The sequence below is a fragment of the Thalassophryne amazonica genome, chromosome 13, assembly GCF_902500255.1.
Source record: "Thalassophryne amazonica chromosome 13, fThaAma1.1, whole genome shotgun sequence".
Classification (NCBI taxonomy): domain Eukaryota; kingdom Metazoa; phylum Chordata; class Actinopteri; order Batrachoidiformes; family Batrachoididae; genus Thalassophryne; species Thalassophryne amazonica.
The window spans coordinates 84,689,931-84,705,219 of NC_047115.1; the positions used below are offsets into that span (position 1 = coordinate 84,689,931).

Genomic DNA, 15,289 nt, shown 5'->3' on the forward strand with positions numbered 1-15,289 from the left:
TAGTCTGTGAAGAAGATTCCCCATTTACATGAACAAACTGTAATCTATTAGACAAATATGATTCAAACCACCGCAGCGCAGTGCCTTTAATACCTATGACATGCTCTAATCTCTGTAATAAAATTTTATGGTCAACAGTATCAAAAGCAGCACTGAGGTCCAACAGAACAAGCACAGAGATAAGTCCACTGTCCGAAGCCATAAGAAGATCATTTGTAACCTTCACTAATGCTGTTTCTGTACTATGATGAATTCTAAAACCTGACTGAAACTCTTCAAATAGACCATTCCTCTGCAGGTGATCAGTTAGCTGTTTTACAACTACCCTCTCAAGAATCTTTGAGAGAAAAGGAAGGTTGGAAATTGGCCTATAATTAGCTAAGATAGCTGGGTCAAGTGATGGCTTTTTAAGTAATGGTTTAATTACTGCCACCTTAAAGGCCTGTGGTACATAACCAACTAACAAAGATAGATTGATCATATTTAAGATTGAAGCATTAAATAATGGTAAGACTTCCTTGAGCAGCCTGGCAGGAATGGGGTCCAATAAACATGCCGATGGTTTGGATGAAGCAACCAATGAAAATAACTCAGACAGAACAACCAGAGAGAAAGAGTCTAACCAAATACCGGCATCACTGAAAGCAGCCAAAGATAACGATACATCTTTGGGATGGTTATGAGTAATTTTTTCTCTAATAGTCAAAATTTTGTTAGCAAAGAAAGTCATGAAGTCATTACTAGTTAAAGTTAATGGAATACTCAGCTCAGTAGAGCTCTGACTCTTTGTCAGCCTAGCTACAGTGCTGAAAAGAAACCTGAGGTTATTCTTATTTTCTTCAATTAGTGATGAGTAGAAAGATGTCCTAGCTTTACGGAGGGCTTTTTTATAGAGCAACAAACTCTTTTTCCAGGCTAAGTGAAGATCTTCTAAATTAGTGAGACGCCATTTCCTCTCCAACTTACGGGTTATCTGCTTTAAGCTACGAGTTTGTGAGTTATACCACGGAGTCAGACACTTCTGATTTAAAGCTCTCTTTTTCAGAGGAGCTACAGCATCCAAAGTTGTCTTCAAAGAGGATGTAAAACTATTGACGAGATACTCTAACTCCCTTACAGAGTTTAGGTAGCTACTCTGCTCTGTGTTGGTATATGACATTAGAGAACATAACGAAGGAATCATATCCTTAAACCTAGTTACAGCGCTTTCTGAAAGACTTCTAGTGTAATGAAACTTATTCCCCACTGCAGGGTAGTCCATCAGGGTAAATGTAAATGTTATTAAAAAATGATCAGACAGAAGGGAGTTTTCAGGGAATACTGTTAAGTCTTCTATTTCCATACCATAAGTCAGAACAAGATCTAAGATATGATTAAAGTGGTGGGTGGACTCATTTACTTTTTGAGCAAAGCCGATAGAGTCTAATAATAGATTAAATGCAGTGTTGAGGCTGTCATTCTCATCATCTGTGTGGATATTAAAATCGCCCACTATAATTATCTTATCTGAGCTAAGCACTAAGTCAGACAAAAGGTCTGAAAATTCACAGAGAAACTCACAGTAACGACCAGGTGGACGATAGATAATAACAAATAAAACTGGTTTTTGGGACTTCCAATTTGGATGGACAAGACTAAGAGACAAGCTTTCAAATGAATTAAAGCTCTGTCTAGGTTTTTGATTAATTAATAAGCTGGAATGGAAGATTGCTGCTAATCCTCCGCCCCGGCCCGTGCTACGAGCATTCTGACAGTTAGTGTGACTCGGGGGTGTTGACTCATTTAAACTAACATATTCATCCTGCTGTAACCAGGTTTCTGTTAGGCAGAATAAATCAATACGTTGATCAATTATTATATCATTTACCAACAGGGACTTAGAAGAGAGAGACCTAATGTTTAATAGACCACATTTAACTGTTTTAGTCTGTGGTGCAATTGAAGGTGCTATATTATTTTTTCTTTTTGAATTTTTATGCTTAAATAGATTTTTGCTGGTTATTGGTAGTCTGGGAGCAGGCACCGTCTCTACGGGGATGGGGCAACGAGGGGATGGCAGGGGGAGAGAAGCTGCAGAGAGGTGTATAAGACCACAGCTCTGCCTCCTGGTCCCAACGCTGGACAGTCACAGTTTGGAGGATCCAAGAAAATTGGCCAGATTTCTAGAAATGAGAGCTGCTCCATCTAAAGTGGGATGGATGCCGTCTCTCCTAACAAGACCAGGTTTTCCCCAGAAGCTTTGCCAATTATCAATGAAGCCCACCTCATTTTTTGGACACCACTCAGACAGCCAGCAATTCAAGGAGAACATGGGGCTAAACATGTCACTCCCGGTCTGATTGGGGAGGGGCCCAGAGAAAACTACAGAGTCCGACATTGTTTTTGCAAAGTTACACACCGATTTAATGTTAATTTTAGTGACTTCCGATTGGCGTAACCGAGTGTCATTACTGCCGACGTGAATTACAATCTTACCAAATTTACGCTTAGCCTTAGCCAGCAATTTCAAATGTCCTTCGATGTCACCTGCTCTGGCCCCCGGAAGACAATTGACAATGGTTGCTGGTGTCGCTAACTTCACATTTCTTAAAACAGAGTCGCCAATAACCAGAGTTTGATCCTCGGCGAGTGTGTCGCCGAGTGGGGAAAAACGGTTAGAGATGTGAACGGGTTGACGTGTACACGCGGCTTCTGTTTAGGGCTACGCTTCCTCCTCACAGTCACCCAGTCAGCCTGCTTTCCCGACTGCCCGGGATCTGCCAGGGGGGAACTAGCGGGAACTTTATCCATTATAAAGAAAAATAAACCATAAATAAGTCGCACCGGAGTATAAGTCGCACCAGCCACTTTATCATTATAAAGAAAAATAAACCATAAATAAGTTGCACTGGACTATAAGTCCCATGGACATACAGGTATGTTAACTTAACATGAAAAGTTCAGATGATAATATTGTGACGGCTACCGTTTTCAGATGCATATTTCACCAGTCGTAACTTACAATCTGCAGAGTATGATTTTCTTTTTGGTGGCATTTTTTCGGGCCTTCTCCGTTGTCTTGTTAAGTTATCAGTAACGTTGAAATTTTTATTTTTCTATGGTAGTCAGAAGTCGCAGGAACAGTCACACAAGCCTTGAGTGTAGGGATACATGCTCAAACTGATCAAAAACAGCATGTAAAGACAAACTGTAATATCAGGACAACTGAAAAACACCTAAATTGACCTGCTTTCCGTAACACAATCTTTAACTGATTGAAAACAATAAGGCTCTCAGAATGTGTGGAAAGCCAAATTAATAAAAGGCAATATATCTCACAACATTGCATGACTCAGAATGAAGTCAAATGCAGATCGCATTCAAACAAACTATCACAAGTTACTAAATTAAAAACACCTGAGAGCAGGGCTTACCATTTTGTGCATCTGTTGTGCATTGTCAAAAACAACAAACAACAACAACAAAAAAAAGTGTTTACCTTTCTTTCTTTGCATCCCGGTAGCACGTAGGGGGTTCACAATGAGAGAGCAGTTGGTGGAACCCGGTGTCTTCCATCCCTGAGAAAGGCTGGTCTTCTAACCCAATGAATTCAATCATTTTTAGATTTATTTGCTTAACCTTCTGACTGTTACGCTCATACCGACGGGTGTTGCTAAGCTTGGGCTGCATTAGCTGCTGTCTGAGTGTAGCTGCTCCGGCTGTCTTCATTCTCTACTGTGAGCCTCGAAAACTCACCATACTCCAACAAGTGTTTGTTCATTAAATGTCTCATTAAATTAGTTTTATTGAGTCATTTTGCTGTTATTGTTGATTTTATATGAGGATTTTCTTAAAAAGGAGACCTGAAAGTTAAGCTACAATTTGCCAGAAGGTGCATTGAAGATGAAAGTCTATATTTGATGTTTTGGTGAAAGAATTAGGTACTTTGATTTTTTTTATATAGACTTTTATAGCCTTATTTTTATAGACTTAAAGAGAAAAGACAGTACTCTCTGCCTCTCTCTTCTTCTCAGTTTTCAGTTTCAATGGAGCTTTATTGATGTAGGAGGTATTGATAAGTGTATGTTGTCAAAGCAAGTGTTACAGAGTAAAAATGAAAAATTAAGTCCTCTGTCTCTTTCCCTCTCTGTCGCTATCTCTGCCTGTCTGTCTCCCTCTCTCTGCCTGTCTGTCCCTCGCTTTCTCTCTCCCTCTGTCTCTCTTTCTCTCTTGCTGTTTTCGTGCTGTGCAAACTTCAAACTTTTTGGAAACACGAAGCCTTTCTACTGTAAAATAAATGTATCATCAGTGATGCTGATGCTCAGGATTTTAATGGAGACTTTTTCCATTTCCACGAACAGAATCTCTGTTCACCTTCTCCTCCTTAGCTGCACACTGAGCTGGTGTTTAATAGCGTTTGTCAGTCTCGGGACAATGAAGTGGCTAACTTTTTAGCACACATTTTCAGCAACAATTCAGTTAATTTTTTCAGAAAATCCATACTTAATGAACAGACAATTTGAACCTGAGAGCCAGGCAGAAATTTACCGCTAACCACAGCTAGAACACTGCTGAAGAGAGCTCTCTCAAACAGCTCGGCTTCAGAAAACCTCCCTCTCTCCTCCTCCTGCTCAGCAGCAAACAAGCAGAGAGTAAACAACAGCAGTTGAAAGGATTCACAGTGGCTCTTCTCTGGTATCGGAAAATGTCGCAGGTTGGCTCTGCATTTTTCTTTACGTGAATTACATTGGTGGGAACCCGATACTGATCCGGGATCGGATCGATCCCATCGCTAATTACCGCCACCAACTGCTTGGGTCACAGAGCCTCCACAGGCTGCAAAGTATGAACTACAGGCAATCAGGTTTTGTGTTTAGCAATGAAACGCATTGATCAGCAAATGCTAATCACATGCTTTTTCACAGAAATTGACCGATAATGATCGGTGGCCAATCAATCGGAGCACCCACTAATATAAAATTAATTACACATTTATTGTTATTTACATTAATTTTTAAGATCCTATAGTCTTATATACAACTTGCACATGTTCAATAAAGCCCCTCTGTAAATCAGTCAGTCAATCATAAACAATATTTATGTTTTAATGGTGTCTGCAGGATGGTGTGCGTGTGTGCATACATGAGCTTTTGACGAGCGGAAGTTAGCTTTGAATCAGTGGAACCTACAGTTGTATGTAAAAGTTTGGGCACCCCTGATGATTTCCATGATTTTCCTTTATAAATCATTGGTTGTTTGGATCAGCAGTTTCACTTAAATATATCATATACAACCCCTGGCAAAAATTATGGAATCACCGGCCTCGGAGGATGTTCATTCAGTTGTTTAATTTTGTAGAAAAAAAGCAGATCATAGACATGACACAAAACTAAAGTCATTTCGAATGGCAACTTTCTGGCTTTAAGAAACACTGTAAGAAATCAGGAAAAAAAATTGTGGCAGTCAGTAACGGTTACTTTTTTAGACCAAGCAGAGGGAAAAAAATACGGAATCATTCAATTGAGGAAAAAATTATGGAATCATGAAAAACAAAAGAACGCTCCAACACATCACTAGTATTTTGTTGCACCACCTCTGGCTTTTATAACAGCTTGCAGTCTCTGAGGCATGGACTTAATGAGTGACAAACAGTACTCTTCATCAATCTGGCTCCAACTTTCTCTGATTGCTGTTGCCAGATCAGCTTTGCAGGTTGGAGCCTTGTCATGGACCATTTTCTTCAACTTCCACCAAAGATTTTCAGTTGGATTAAGATCCGGACTATTTGCAGGCCATGACATTGACCCTATGTGTCTTTTTGCAAGGAATGTTTTCACAGTTTTTGCTCTATGACAAGATGCATTATCATCTTGAAAAATGATTTCATCAGCCCCAGACATCCTTTCAATTGATGGGATAAGAAAAGTGTCCAAAATATCAACGTAAACTTGGGCATTTATTGATGATGTAATGACAGCCATCTCCCCAGTGCCTTTACCTGACATTCAGCCCCATATCATCAATGACTGTGGAAATTTACATGTTCTCTTCAGGCAGTCATCTTCATAATCTCATTGGAACGGCACCAAACAAAAGTTCCAGCATCATCACCTTGCCCAATGCAGATTTGAGATTCATCACTGAATATGACTTTCATCCAGTCATCCACAGTCCACGATTGCTTTTCCTTAGTCCATTGTAATCTTGTTTTTTCTGTTTAGGTGTTAATGATGGCTTTTGTTTAGCTTTTCTGTATGTAAATCCCATTTCCTTTAGGCGGTTTCTTACAGTTCGGTCACAGACGTTGACTGCAGTTTCCTCCCATTCGTTCCTCATTTGTTTTGTTGTGCATTTTCGATTTTTGAGACATATTAAGTTTTCTGTCTTGATGCTTTGATGTCTTCCTTGGTCTACCAGTATGTTTGCCTTTAATAACCTTTCTATGTTGTTTGTATTTGGTCCAGAGTTTAGACACAGCTGACTGTGAACAACCAACATCTTTTGCAACATTGCCTGATGATTTACCCTCTTTTAAGAGTTTGATAATCCTCTCCTTTGTTTCAATTGACATCTCTCGTGTTGGAGCCATGATTCATGTCAGTCCACTTGGTGCAACAGCTCTCCAAGGTGTGATCACTCCTTTTTAGATGCAGACTAACGAGCAGATCTGATTTGATGCAGGTGTTAGTTTTGGGGATGAAAATTTACAGGGTGATTCCTTAATTTTTTCCTCAGAATTGAGTGAGTCCATATTTTTTCCCTCTGCTTGGTCTAAAAAAGTAACCGTTACTGACTGCCACAGTTTTTTTTTTTCCTGATTTCTTATAGTGTTTCTTAAAGCCAGAAAGTTGCCATTTGAAATGACTTTAGTTTTGTGTCATGTCTGTGATCAGCTTTTTTTCTACAAAATTAAACAACTGAATGAACATCTCCGAGGCTGGTGATTCCATAATTTTTGCCAGGGGTTGTAGCAGACAAACACAGTCATATTTGACAACTGAAATTAAGTTTATAGGATTTACAGAAAGTGTTCATTAATTCTTTAAACAAAATTAGGCAGGTGCATAAATGTGGGCACCCCAACAGAAAAAAATACATCAATATTTAGTAGATCCTCCATTTGCAGAAATAACAGCCTCTAAATGCTTCCTATGGCTTCCAATGAGAGTCTGGATTTTGGTTGAAGGTATTTTTGACCATTCTTCTTTACAAAACATCTCAGGTTTGTTGGTTTCTGAGCATGGACAGCCCGCTTAAAATCACACCACAGATTTTTGATAATATTCCGGTCTGGGGTCTGAGATGGCCATTCTAGAACATTGTACTTGTTCCTCTGTATGAATGTCTTAGTAGATTTTGAGCAGTGTTTAGGGCTGTTGTCTTGTTGAACGATCCAGCCCTGGTGTAACTTCAACTTTGTCACTGATTCTTGAACATTGTTCTCAAGAATCTGCTGATATTGACTGAATTCATTTGACCCTCAAGTTTAACAAGATTCCCAGTACCTGCACTAGCCATACAGCCCCACAGCATGATGGAACCACTTCCAAATTTTACTGGAGGTAGCAAGCGTTTTTCTTGGACTGCTGTGTTCTTTTTCAGCCATGCATACCGCCCCTTGTTATGTCCAAATAACTCAATTTTAGGTTCATCAGCACCTTATTCCAAAATGAAGCTGGCTTGTCCAAATGCGGTTTAGCATACCTCAAGCGACTCTGTTTGTGGCATGTACACAGAAAGGCTTCTTCTGCATTACAGCATCATACTGCATCTGTTTGTGCAAAGTGTGCTATATAGTTGAACGATGCATAGAGACACTATCTTTATGTACGTTTATGTAAGTCAGTTTTCCGTTTTACGGACAAAGTTTTATCTTATCTGCAGCAAGATCATGTTGTAGGTCTTTGGAGCAGGTCTATGGGTTGACTATGACTGTTCTCACCATCCTTCGCTTCAGCTTGTCTGAGATTTTTCTTGACCTGCCGCTTCGGGCCTTAACTAGTACTGTGCCTGTGGTCTTCCATTTCCTCACAGTGGAAACTGACAGCTGAAATCTCTGAGATAGCTTTTTATATGCTTCCCCTAAACCATGCTGTTGAACAATTTTTGTTTTCAGGTCATTTGAGAGTTGTTTAGAGGCTCCCATGTTAGAAGAGATGCAAAGAGGAGAAACATTTGCAAATGGCCACCTTAAATACCCTTTCACATGATTGGAATCACCTGTGTAAGGAGGTCAAGGGTCAGTGAGCTTACCAAACCAATTTTGTGTTCCAATAATTAGTGCTAAATGTATTCAAATCAATAAAATGACAAGGGTGCCCAAATTTATGCATCTGCACAAAATCTGCAATTTTGCTTAAATAATTATTGCACGCTTTCTGTAAATACTAGAAACTTCATTTCTCAAACATCAGTGTGTTCGTCTGCTATATGATATATTTAACTGAAATTTCTGTTCCAGACAACCAGTGACTTATAAAGGAAAATCATGAAAATTATCAGGGGTGCCCAAACAAAAAATGGAACAGAATGAAACAGAATATGACTTTTTAACCTCTTTAAAATAGGTCAAGGTTAGCCTCATTCTGTGTCCCAAGAATGTTCCCTGTGACTTTAAAGACCTTGGCAGTAAGAGGACTGGACTTATGCTGAGCACAGACTGATGGATAGACGCAAAGTCTTCATAATATCCGATGGCCATATTTGATGGTTTCAGGTAATAAAATTGGATAGTTGGCCATCATGAATTTTCAATATGTCAACCATAGCAATGATTTTTCAAAATAAAAATTGAAAAATATACCTCATTTGTCTGATCATAAAGATTTCAAAAAGGTATAGTTTGGGCTATCAGTGACTGCCCGATGTGAGCAAAAATCCACTCTATATGGTGCTTTTGTATGGGAAATCATACAAAAGCATTGAGACTTTTGCTTTTGTGAGTGCAAATATCTGGTTTATATGATGATGGTTTGGCGAGTTTTACTGTAATTCATAATGTAATGTTATCACACAAATTGTTTTAATATTCCATATGCCATGAAAATGTCTTGAATTTTCTTGAGATGACCAAAGCCTCTGTCTTGTCTCAAATGCAGATTTATTTATTTATTTTCCTTAAAGAATTCTTGAACAACATAGGACAGTTTTCAACTCTAAGGCCTCTGTCTCCTGTGGTCAGCGTCCAGCTGGCTGGAGTTTTTACACCATACTCTGTATTTATTGTTGTGCAATCATGGCGATGATTCTCCTTTTACTGACTGTAGCAGCACCAAAACCTCTGAAGGAACTAAACTATATAAACTATTGAAGGTAAAATAATGTGTAATGATTCAGTCAAGTCATCTAATTTTCACTTGTTACCTGTGTGTTCCAGACAGAGATTATCAAGGGGCCATGTGGCAGCGTGGGGATGACGGTCAGACAAATACCTACTAGTGAAGGAGACGCAGTTCATGTCAGCATTGAGACCGTTAATCCAAACTTCCCTGCAGCTTTGGCAGACCTGCAGAGGGGTGATCGCCTCATTGCCATTGGAGGTCTGAAATATGTCACTGCACCCATTATCAAGACAGTAATATTGTCTTTGTGCTGTTACTGAATGTCTCCCAACAATTATGTAATTTCAGGCCTTAATTGTGGTTCACAGAAGTGTTCCACAAAGTTTTAGATGATATACACACACACACACTCATATATATATATATATATATATATATATATATATATATACACACTCAACAAAAATATAAACGCAACACTTTTGGTTTTGCTCCCATTTTGTATGAGATGAACTCAAAGATCTAAAACTTTTTCCACATACACAGTATCACCATTTCCCTCAAATATTGTTCACAAACCAGTCTAAATCTTTGATAGTAAGCACTTCTCCTTTGCTGAGATAATCCATCCCACCTCACAGGTGTTCCATACCAAGATGCTGATTAGACACCATGATTAGTGCACAGGTGTGCCTTAGACTGTCCACAATAAAAGGCCACTCTGAAAGGTGCAGTTTTATCACACAGCACAATGCCACAGATGTCGCAAGATTTGAGGGAGCGTGCAGTTGGCATGCTGACAGCAGGAATGTCAACCAGAGCTGTTGCTCGTGTACTGAATGTTCATTTCTCTACCATAAGCCGTCTCCAAAGGCGTTTCAGAGAATTTGGCAGTACATCCAACCAGCCTCACAACCGCAGACCACGTGTAACCACACCAGCCCAGGACCTCCACATCCAGCATGTTCACCTCCAAGATCGTCTGAGACCAGCCACTCAGACAGCTGCTGAAACAATTGGTTTGCATAACCAAAGAATTTCTGCACAAACTGTCAGAAACTGTCTCAGGGAAGCTCTGCATGCTCGTCGTCCTCATCGGGGTCTCGACCTGACTCCAGTTCGTCGTCGTAACCGACTTGAGTGGGCAAATGCTCACATTCGCTGGCGTTTGGCACGTTGGAGAGGTGTTCTCTTCATGGATGAATCCCGGTTCACACTGTCCAGGGCAGATGGCAGACAGCGTGTGTGGCGTCGTGTGGGTGAGCGGTTTTCTGATGTCAATGTTGTGGATCGAGTGGCCCATGGTGGCGGTGGGGTTATGGTATGGGCAGGCGTCTGTTATGGATGAAGAACACAGGTGCATTTTATTGATGGCATTTTGAATGCACAGAGATACCGTGATGAGATCCTGAGGCCCATTGTTGTGCCATACATCCAAGAACATCACCTCATGTTGCAGCAGGATAATGCACAGCCCCATGTTGCAAGGATCTGTACACAATTCTTGGAAGCTGAAAATGTCCCAGTTCTTGCATGGCCTGCATACTCACCGGACATGTCACCCATTGAGCATGTTTGGGATGCTCTGGACCGGTGTATACGACAGCGTGTACCAGTTCCTGCCAATATCCAGCAACTTCGCACAGCCATTGAAGAGGAGTGGACCAACATTCCACAGGCCACAATTGACAACCTGATCAACTCTACGTGAAGGAGATGTGTTGCACTGCATGAGGCAAATGGTGGTCACACCAGATACTGACTGGTATACCCCCCCCCCAATAAAACAAAACTGCACCTTTCAGAGTGGCCTTTTATTGTGGGCAGTCTAAGGCACACCTGTGCACTAATCATGGTGTCTAATCAGCATCTTGATATGGAACACCTGTGAGAAATGCTCACTATCACAGATTTAGACTGGTTTGTGAACAATATTTGAGGGAAATGGTGATATTGTGCATGTGGAAAAAGTTTTAGATCTTTGAGTTCATCACATACAAAATGGGAGCAAAACCAAAAGTGTTGCGTTTATATTTTTGTTGAGTGTGTGTATATATATATATATATATATATATATATATATATATATATATATATATATATATATATATATTTGGGTCAGTTAGTTGCACTGTCACCTAAAAATATCTCTTATCTCTGTTGACAGGTGTCAAGGTGACATCCTCAGTTCAAGTGACCAAACTGCTGAAGCAGGCTGGAGAAAGGGTTGTTGTATTGTATGAGAGACCGGTGCGTCACCAAACATCCTCTTTGGGAAGTCTGGGACCTTTTCAGGAAGGCTTTGGGCAGCTAGAGGATACTGGTTTTATTTCCCAGCAAGGTGGCTATGAAGAAGATCCAGCACCCATAACCACTGTTTCTGACCTATCTGATGGCAAAGACATGGACTCAGAGTTTGAAGAGTTGAATGTTGACTCCAAACCTAATCAGACTAGTGGCCCTAACAACAGTACAACAAATTCCACTGACACAAAGAAGGATTCCTTGCTATCTGTAAACCAAAGCCCAAAAAGGACTGTGGCCAACTTGGCCTCAAAGCCTCTTGGTACCATATCACCAATCCTCAATCGGAAGTTAAACCTGGTGGGTCTTCAATCACCCCTGAAGCCCCAGCTGAAAGAGTCCCCAAAGCCCTCTCCACAGAAAACTAGTAACGAACCTGTTGAAAGTCTGCAACGCCCCACTGTCCCTCCCCCACCTCCTCCCGCTCGACCCCCTGTGCCACCAAGACCTCAAATCAGGCTGACATCCTCAGAACCCAGTCTTACAGATGGTGTGGATTCTTCTACAGCAAATGCTGCTGTTTCAACGACCACAAATTCCACTGTTGCACCTTCTGAAAAGTCTCCAGAAAAATCTCCTGTCATTGGTGCCAGTGAGGACAAGACCAGCACTGAAAAGATCAAAAAGGATGAGTCAAAGTTCTCGACAAAGGCAGTAGATGATGAGCTGCCAGCATCTTACACAGTGACCAGCACCAAGGCTGATCAGGCAAAGGACAAGGCCTCAGAGAGCCCCTGCACCACACGAGACAGTCTGGGGGATAATACTCTCTGGGAGTCTCCAGAAACCATGTTCCGTAATCGGACAGCATGCTGGTCCAAGGCCTCTGTGGTGTTTGAGGTGGAGAGCAACCATAAGTACCTTAATGTGGCCCTGTGGTGCAGAGATCCCTTTAAGGTGGGTGACTTGTTATGCCTCGGTCACATTAGCCTCCAGCTAGAACATGTAGCCTTGGAATCTATGGCCACATCATCAGCAGAGTACCAGAGCACCTTTAGGCTGAGGCCTCCAGAACCGAGAGCTAATGTCAGCCGTACTGCTCTACGTAACCTCAGTGCCCACAAGGGCTTCAATGAGAAACTGTGCTACGGTGATGTCACACTGAACTTCTGCTACTTGGCAGATGGTGAGTTGGAGTGTCCAGGGGTACTGTCAGAAAAGGAGCGAGAAGGAAGTCTCCATGATGAGGACATAAGAGAGAAAGAGAAGGAGCACATGCCCGAAGCATCACGTGACGACTTGGCCTATGGGGCCATGCAGCTGACGGAGGTTCGTCACAACTTCCAGGACACACAGTTCCAGAATCCCACCTGGTGTGAATATTGCAAAAAGAAAGTTTGGACCAAAGCAGCATCTCAATGTATCATCTGCGCTTATGTTTGCCACAAGAAATGTCAGGACAAGTGTCTCACAGAAAGTCCTTTCTGTGTGGCAGCCTCTGAACGCCGTGGTGCTGACCCTGAAGCCAAATCGACCATAAACCGGGCCACAACTGGCTTAACACGACATATCATCAACACAAGCTCCCGCCTGCTTAACCTCCGGCAAGTTCCTAAGACGCGACTGGTTGAGCAGGTGGTGGATGCTTTGCCTGGAGCAGCGGAGCCTTCACCCAAGCAGACGCCCAACACCTCGGACAACGAGAGCAGTGATACTGAGACCTACACCAGTGGTCCAAGCCCCTCAAAACAAGTCACTGGCAGCAGTTGCGGCAGTAAGCTTGCACGTAAGGAAAGTGGGCTAGACGACAGCGTGTTCATTGCAGTCAAGGAGATCGGCCGCGACTTGTACCGCGGGCTACCCACAGACGAACGTTCTCAGAAACTAGAGCTGATGCTGGACAAGCTGCAGCAGGAAATTGACCAAGAGCTGGAGCACAATAACGCTCTTCTGCTGGAGGAGAGGGAGACAGGAGATGCCCGGCGCAAAGCCCTGATTGCTGCTGCCCTGTCCAAGTCGGGCGAGAGACTCCAGGCCCTCACGCTGCTAATGATCCACTACCGTGCAGGCATTGAGGACCTGGAGTCAGTGGAGAGCACATCTCCTTCAGACCAGCAAGGCCTCAAGGCCAAAGGAGAAGGTCTGGAGGAGGAGTCCCTGATGGGGAGCGAGGTCTATGACAGTGACGCATGCAGTCCTGTGGAGGTGCCGTTGCTGGATGACATTACTGAGGAACAGATCTGTGTGGAGGCACTTCACTAAGATTACAAGAGAGAGAGACGAGGAAGTTAGGATTTGGGTTAAAAAAAAATAACAGGCAATTTTAAAATATCTGGGCTCTTGGTGTCCCATGTTTGAGTCCCACTTTTTAGAACTGGCAACTTAAAGAATTTCCCTCTACGGACACGTAATAAACTGGTTATTGATGTTTTGATTTGCACAACATGATGCCTTTTCTGTGCTTTTGGTTTTTAAAGGGAAGCCTGAACGCTGCACTGTACTCTGCCCCGGTCGTGCTGCATGGATGTATTCTGGTTTTCATTTGTTTCTGAGGCTTCAAAATGTCCCCAAAAGCATTAGGTCAGTTTGCTTTCTGATACTGTTGTCTGTAACTGCTTGCATACAAGAATTTAAGCATTTGCCAGTGAAATCAAACCTTAATTCATCTTAATTTTGAAGCGTTTATTTGTCATGTTTGTTGTGAGGTAAAAACACATTTCCCACAGTGGAACGTTTATAGTCTGAAGCCAGTCCTGCATATCTTTTGTTTTGTGCACTTTTTTAATTGCAGTATTGTATATTTGACTTTATTCCTTATCACACAGCTCTTTGCAGTTATTAGCAGAAGAATATGTTTGGTTTTTAATTGTTTGCATTTCTGTTTTTTTTTTTGTTTTGTTTTTTATCTTGGAGCAGCTTAAGTAGAAGCAACAAGTGTCAGTTGTCCCTGTATCATCTTGTTAACCAGTTTTTGATTATATCATGAACAGTCTCATTCACACTGGTTCTGATCGCTATCATCTCTCCTCTCATTGCTCATTTTTCCACATTTTTATGAATTTTAATGTTGGGCTGGTTGTTACTTCCTCTGCTTGAATGCTGAATGAATGCCCCCCCCCCCCCTCTTAGCAGTTATGTTATTTGTGTGTGTGTGTGTGTGTGTGTGTGTGTGTGTGTGTGTGTGTGTGTGTGTGTCAGGCACTACTGATGATTCTGATGTGGGTATTTGTGTACGTAACCTGCTGTGCTAAGTTCCTTTTTGTTTTTCTTCTGTCTGTCTTTTATGCATATTGAGCCACCTTACTGTGGTCCTGGTTTTACACTTATGGTGAGCTATCGGTAAAAATGGCTGTAAACATGTTTATTTATCAGATGTTGAAACCTTCCAGACTCTGTTTCGGTGATGATGCTGTGTTTTCTTCGTCCCTGTGATTTTGTTGCCATGTCAAATATTTACAGCACAAACTCCTTTGGTAACTTTCTGTAGGTACCATCAGCTTCGGGTCCCAGTCCCCTAGAACTGCATCAAAGGAGATCTGAAGGTCCTAGTCCACTTTAAAAGACCATCCTGTCTTTTTTTTTTATGTTTACTTTCAAGCTGTACAATTCGCACACTAAATTACATGCAAGTATTTTCCAAAATATACAACTGGAATGGAAAATTACTGCCATTATTTTTAGTTAATTCTGATATTTAGATCAACTTGGTGATACTTTAAATCTGTTCCATCATTTTAATTAATCTGTCAATTTAGTAAATTTAGTGTTTTAGTGTTATAAAAGTG

General features: G+C 41.5%; 1 protein-coding gene across 1 annotated transcript in view; it reads left to right on the top strand.

The window, feature by feature from the left end:
* pdzd8 (PDZ domain containing 8) overlaps positions 1-14,194 on the top strand; it is a 186,376-nt gene extending 172,182 nt beyond the window's left edge. Inside the window, exons 6-7 of the mRNA XM_034184410.1 lie at positions 9,356-9,518; positions 11,428-14,194. Coding sequence (XP_034040301.1) covers positions 9,356-9,518; positions 11,428-13,766 — 2,502 coding nt within the window. The 3' untranslated portion in view covers positions 13,767-14,194. The remainder of the gene's footprint in view (positions 1-9,355; positions 9,519-11,427) is intronic.
* Positions 14,195-15,289: the final 1,095 nt, after the last annotated feature.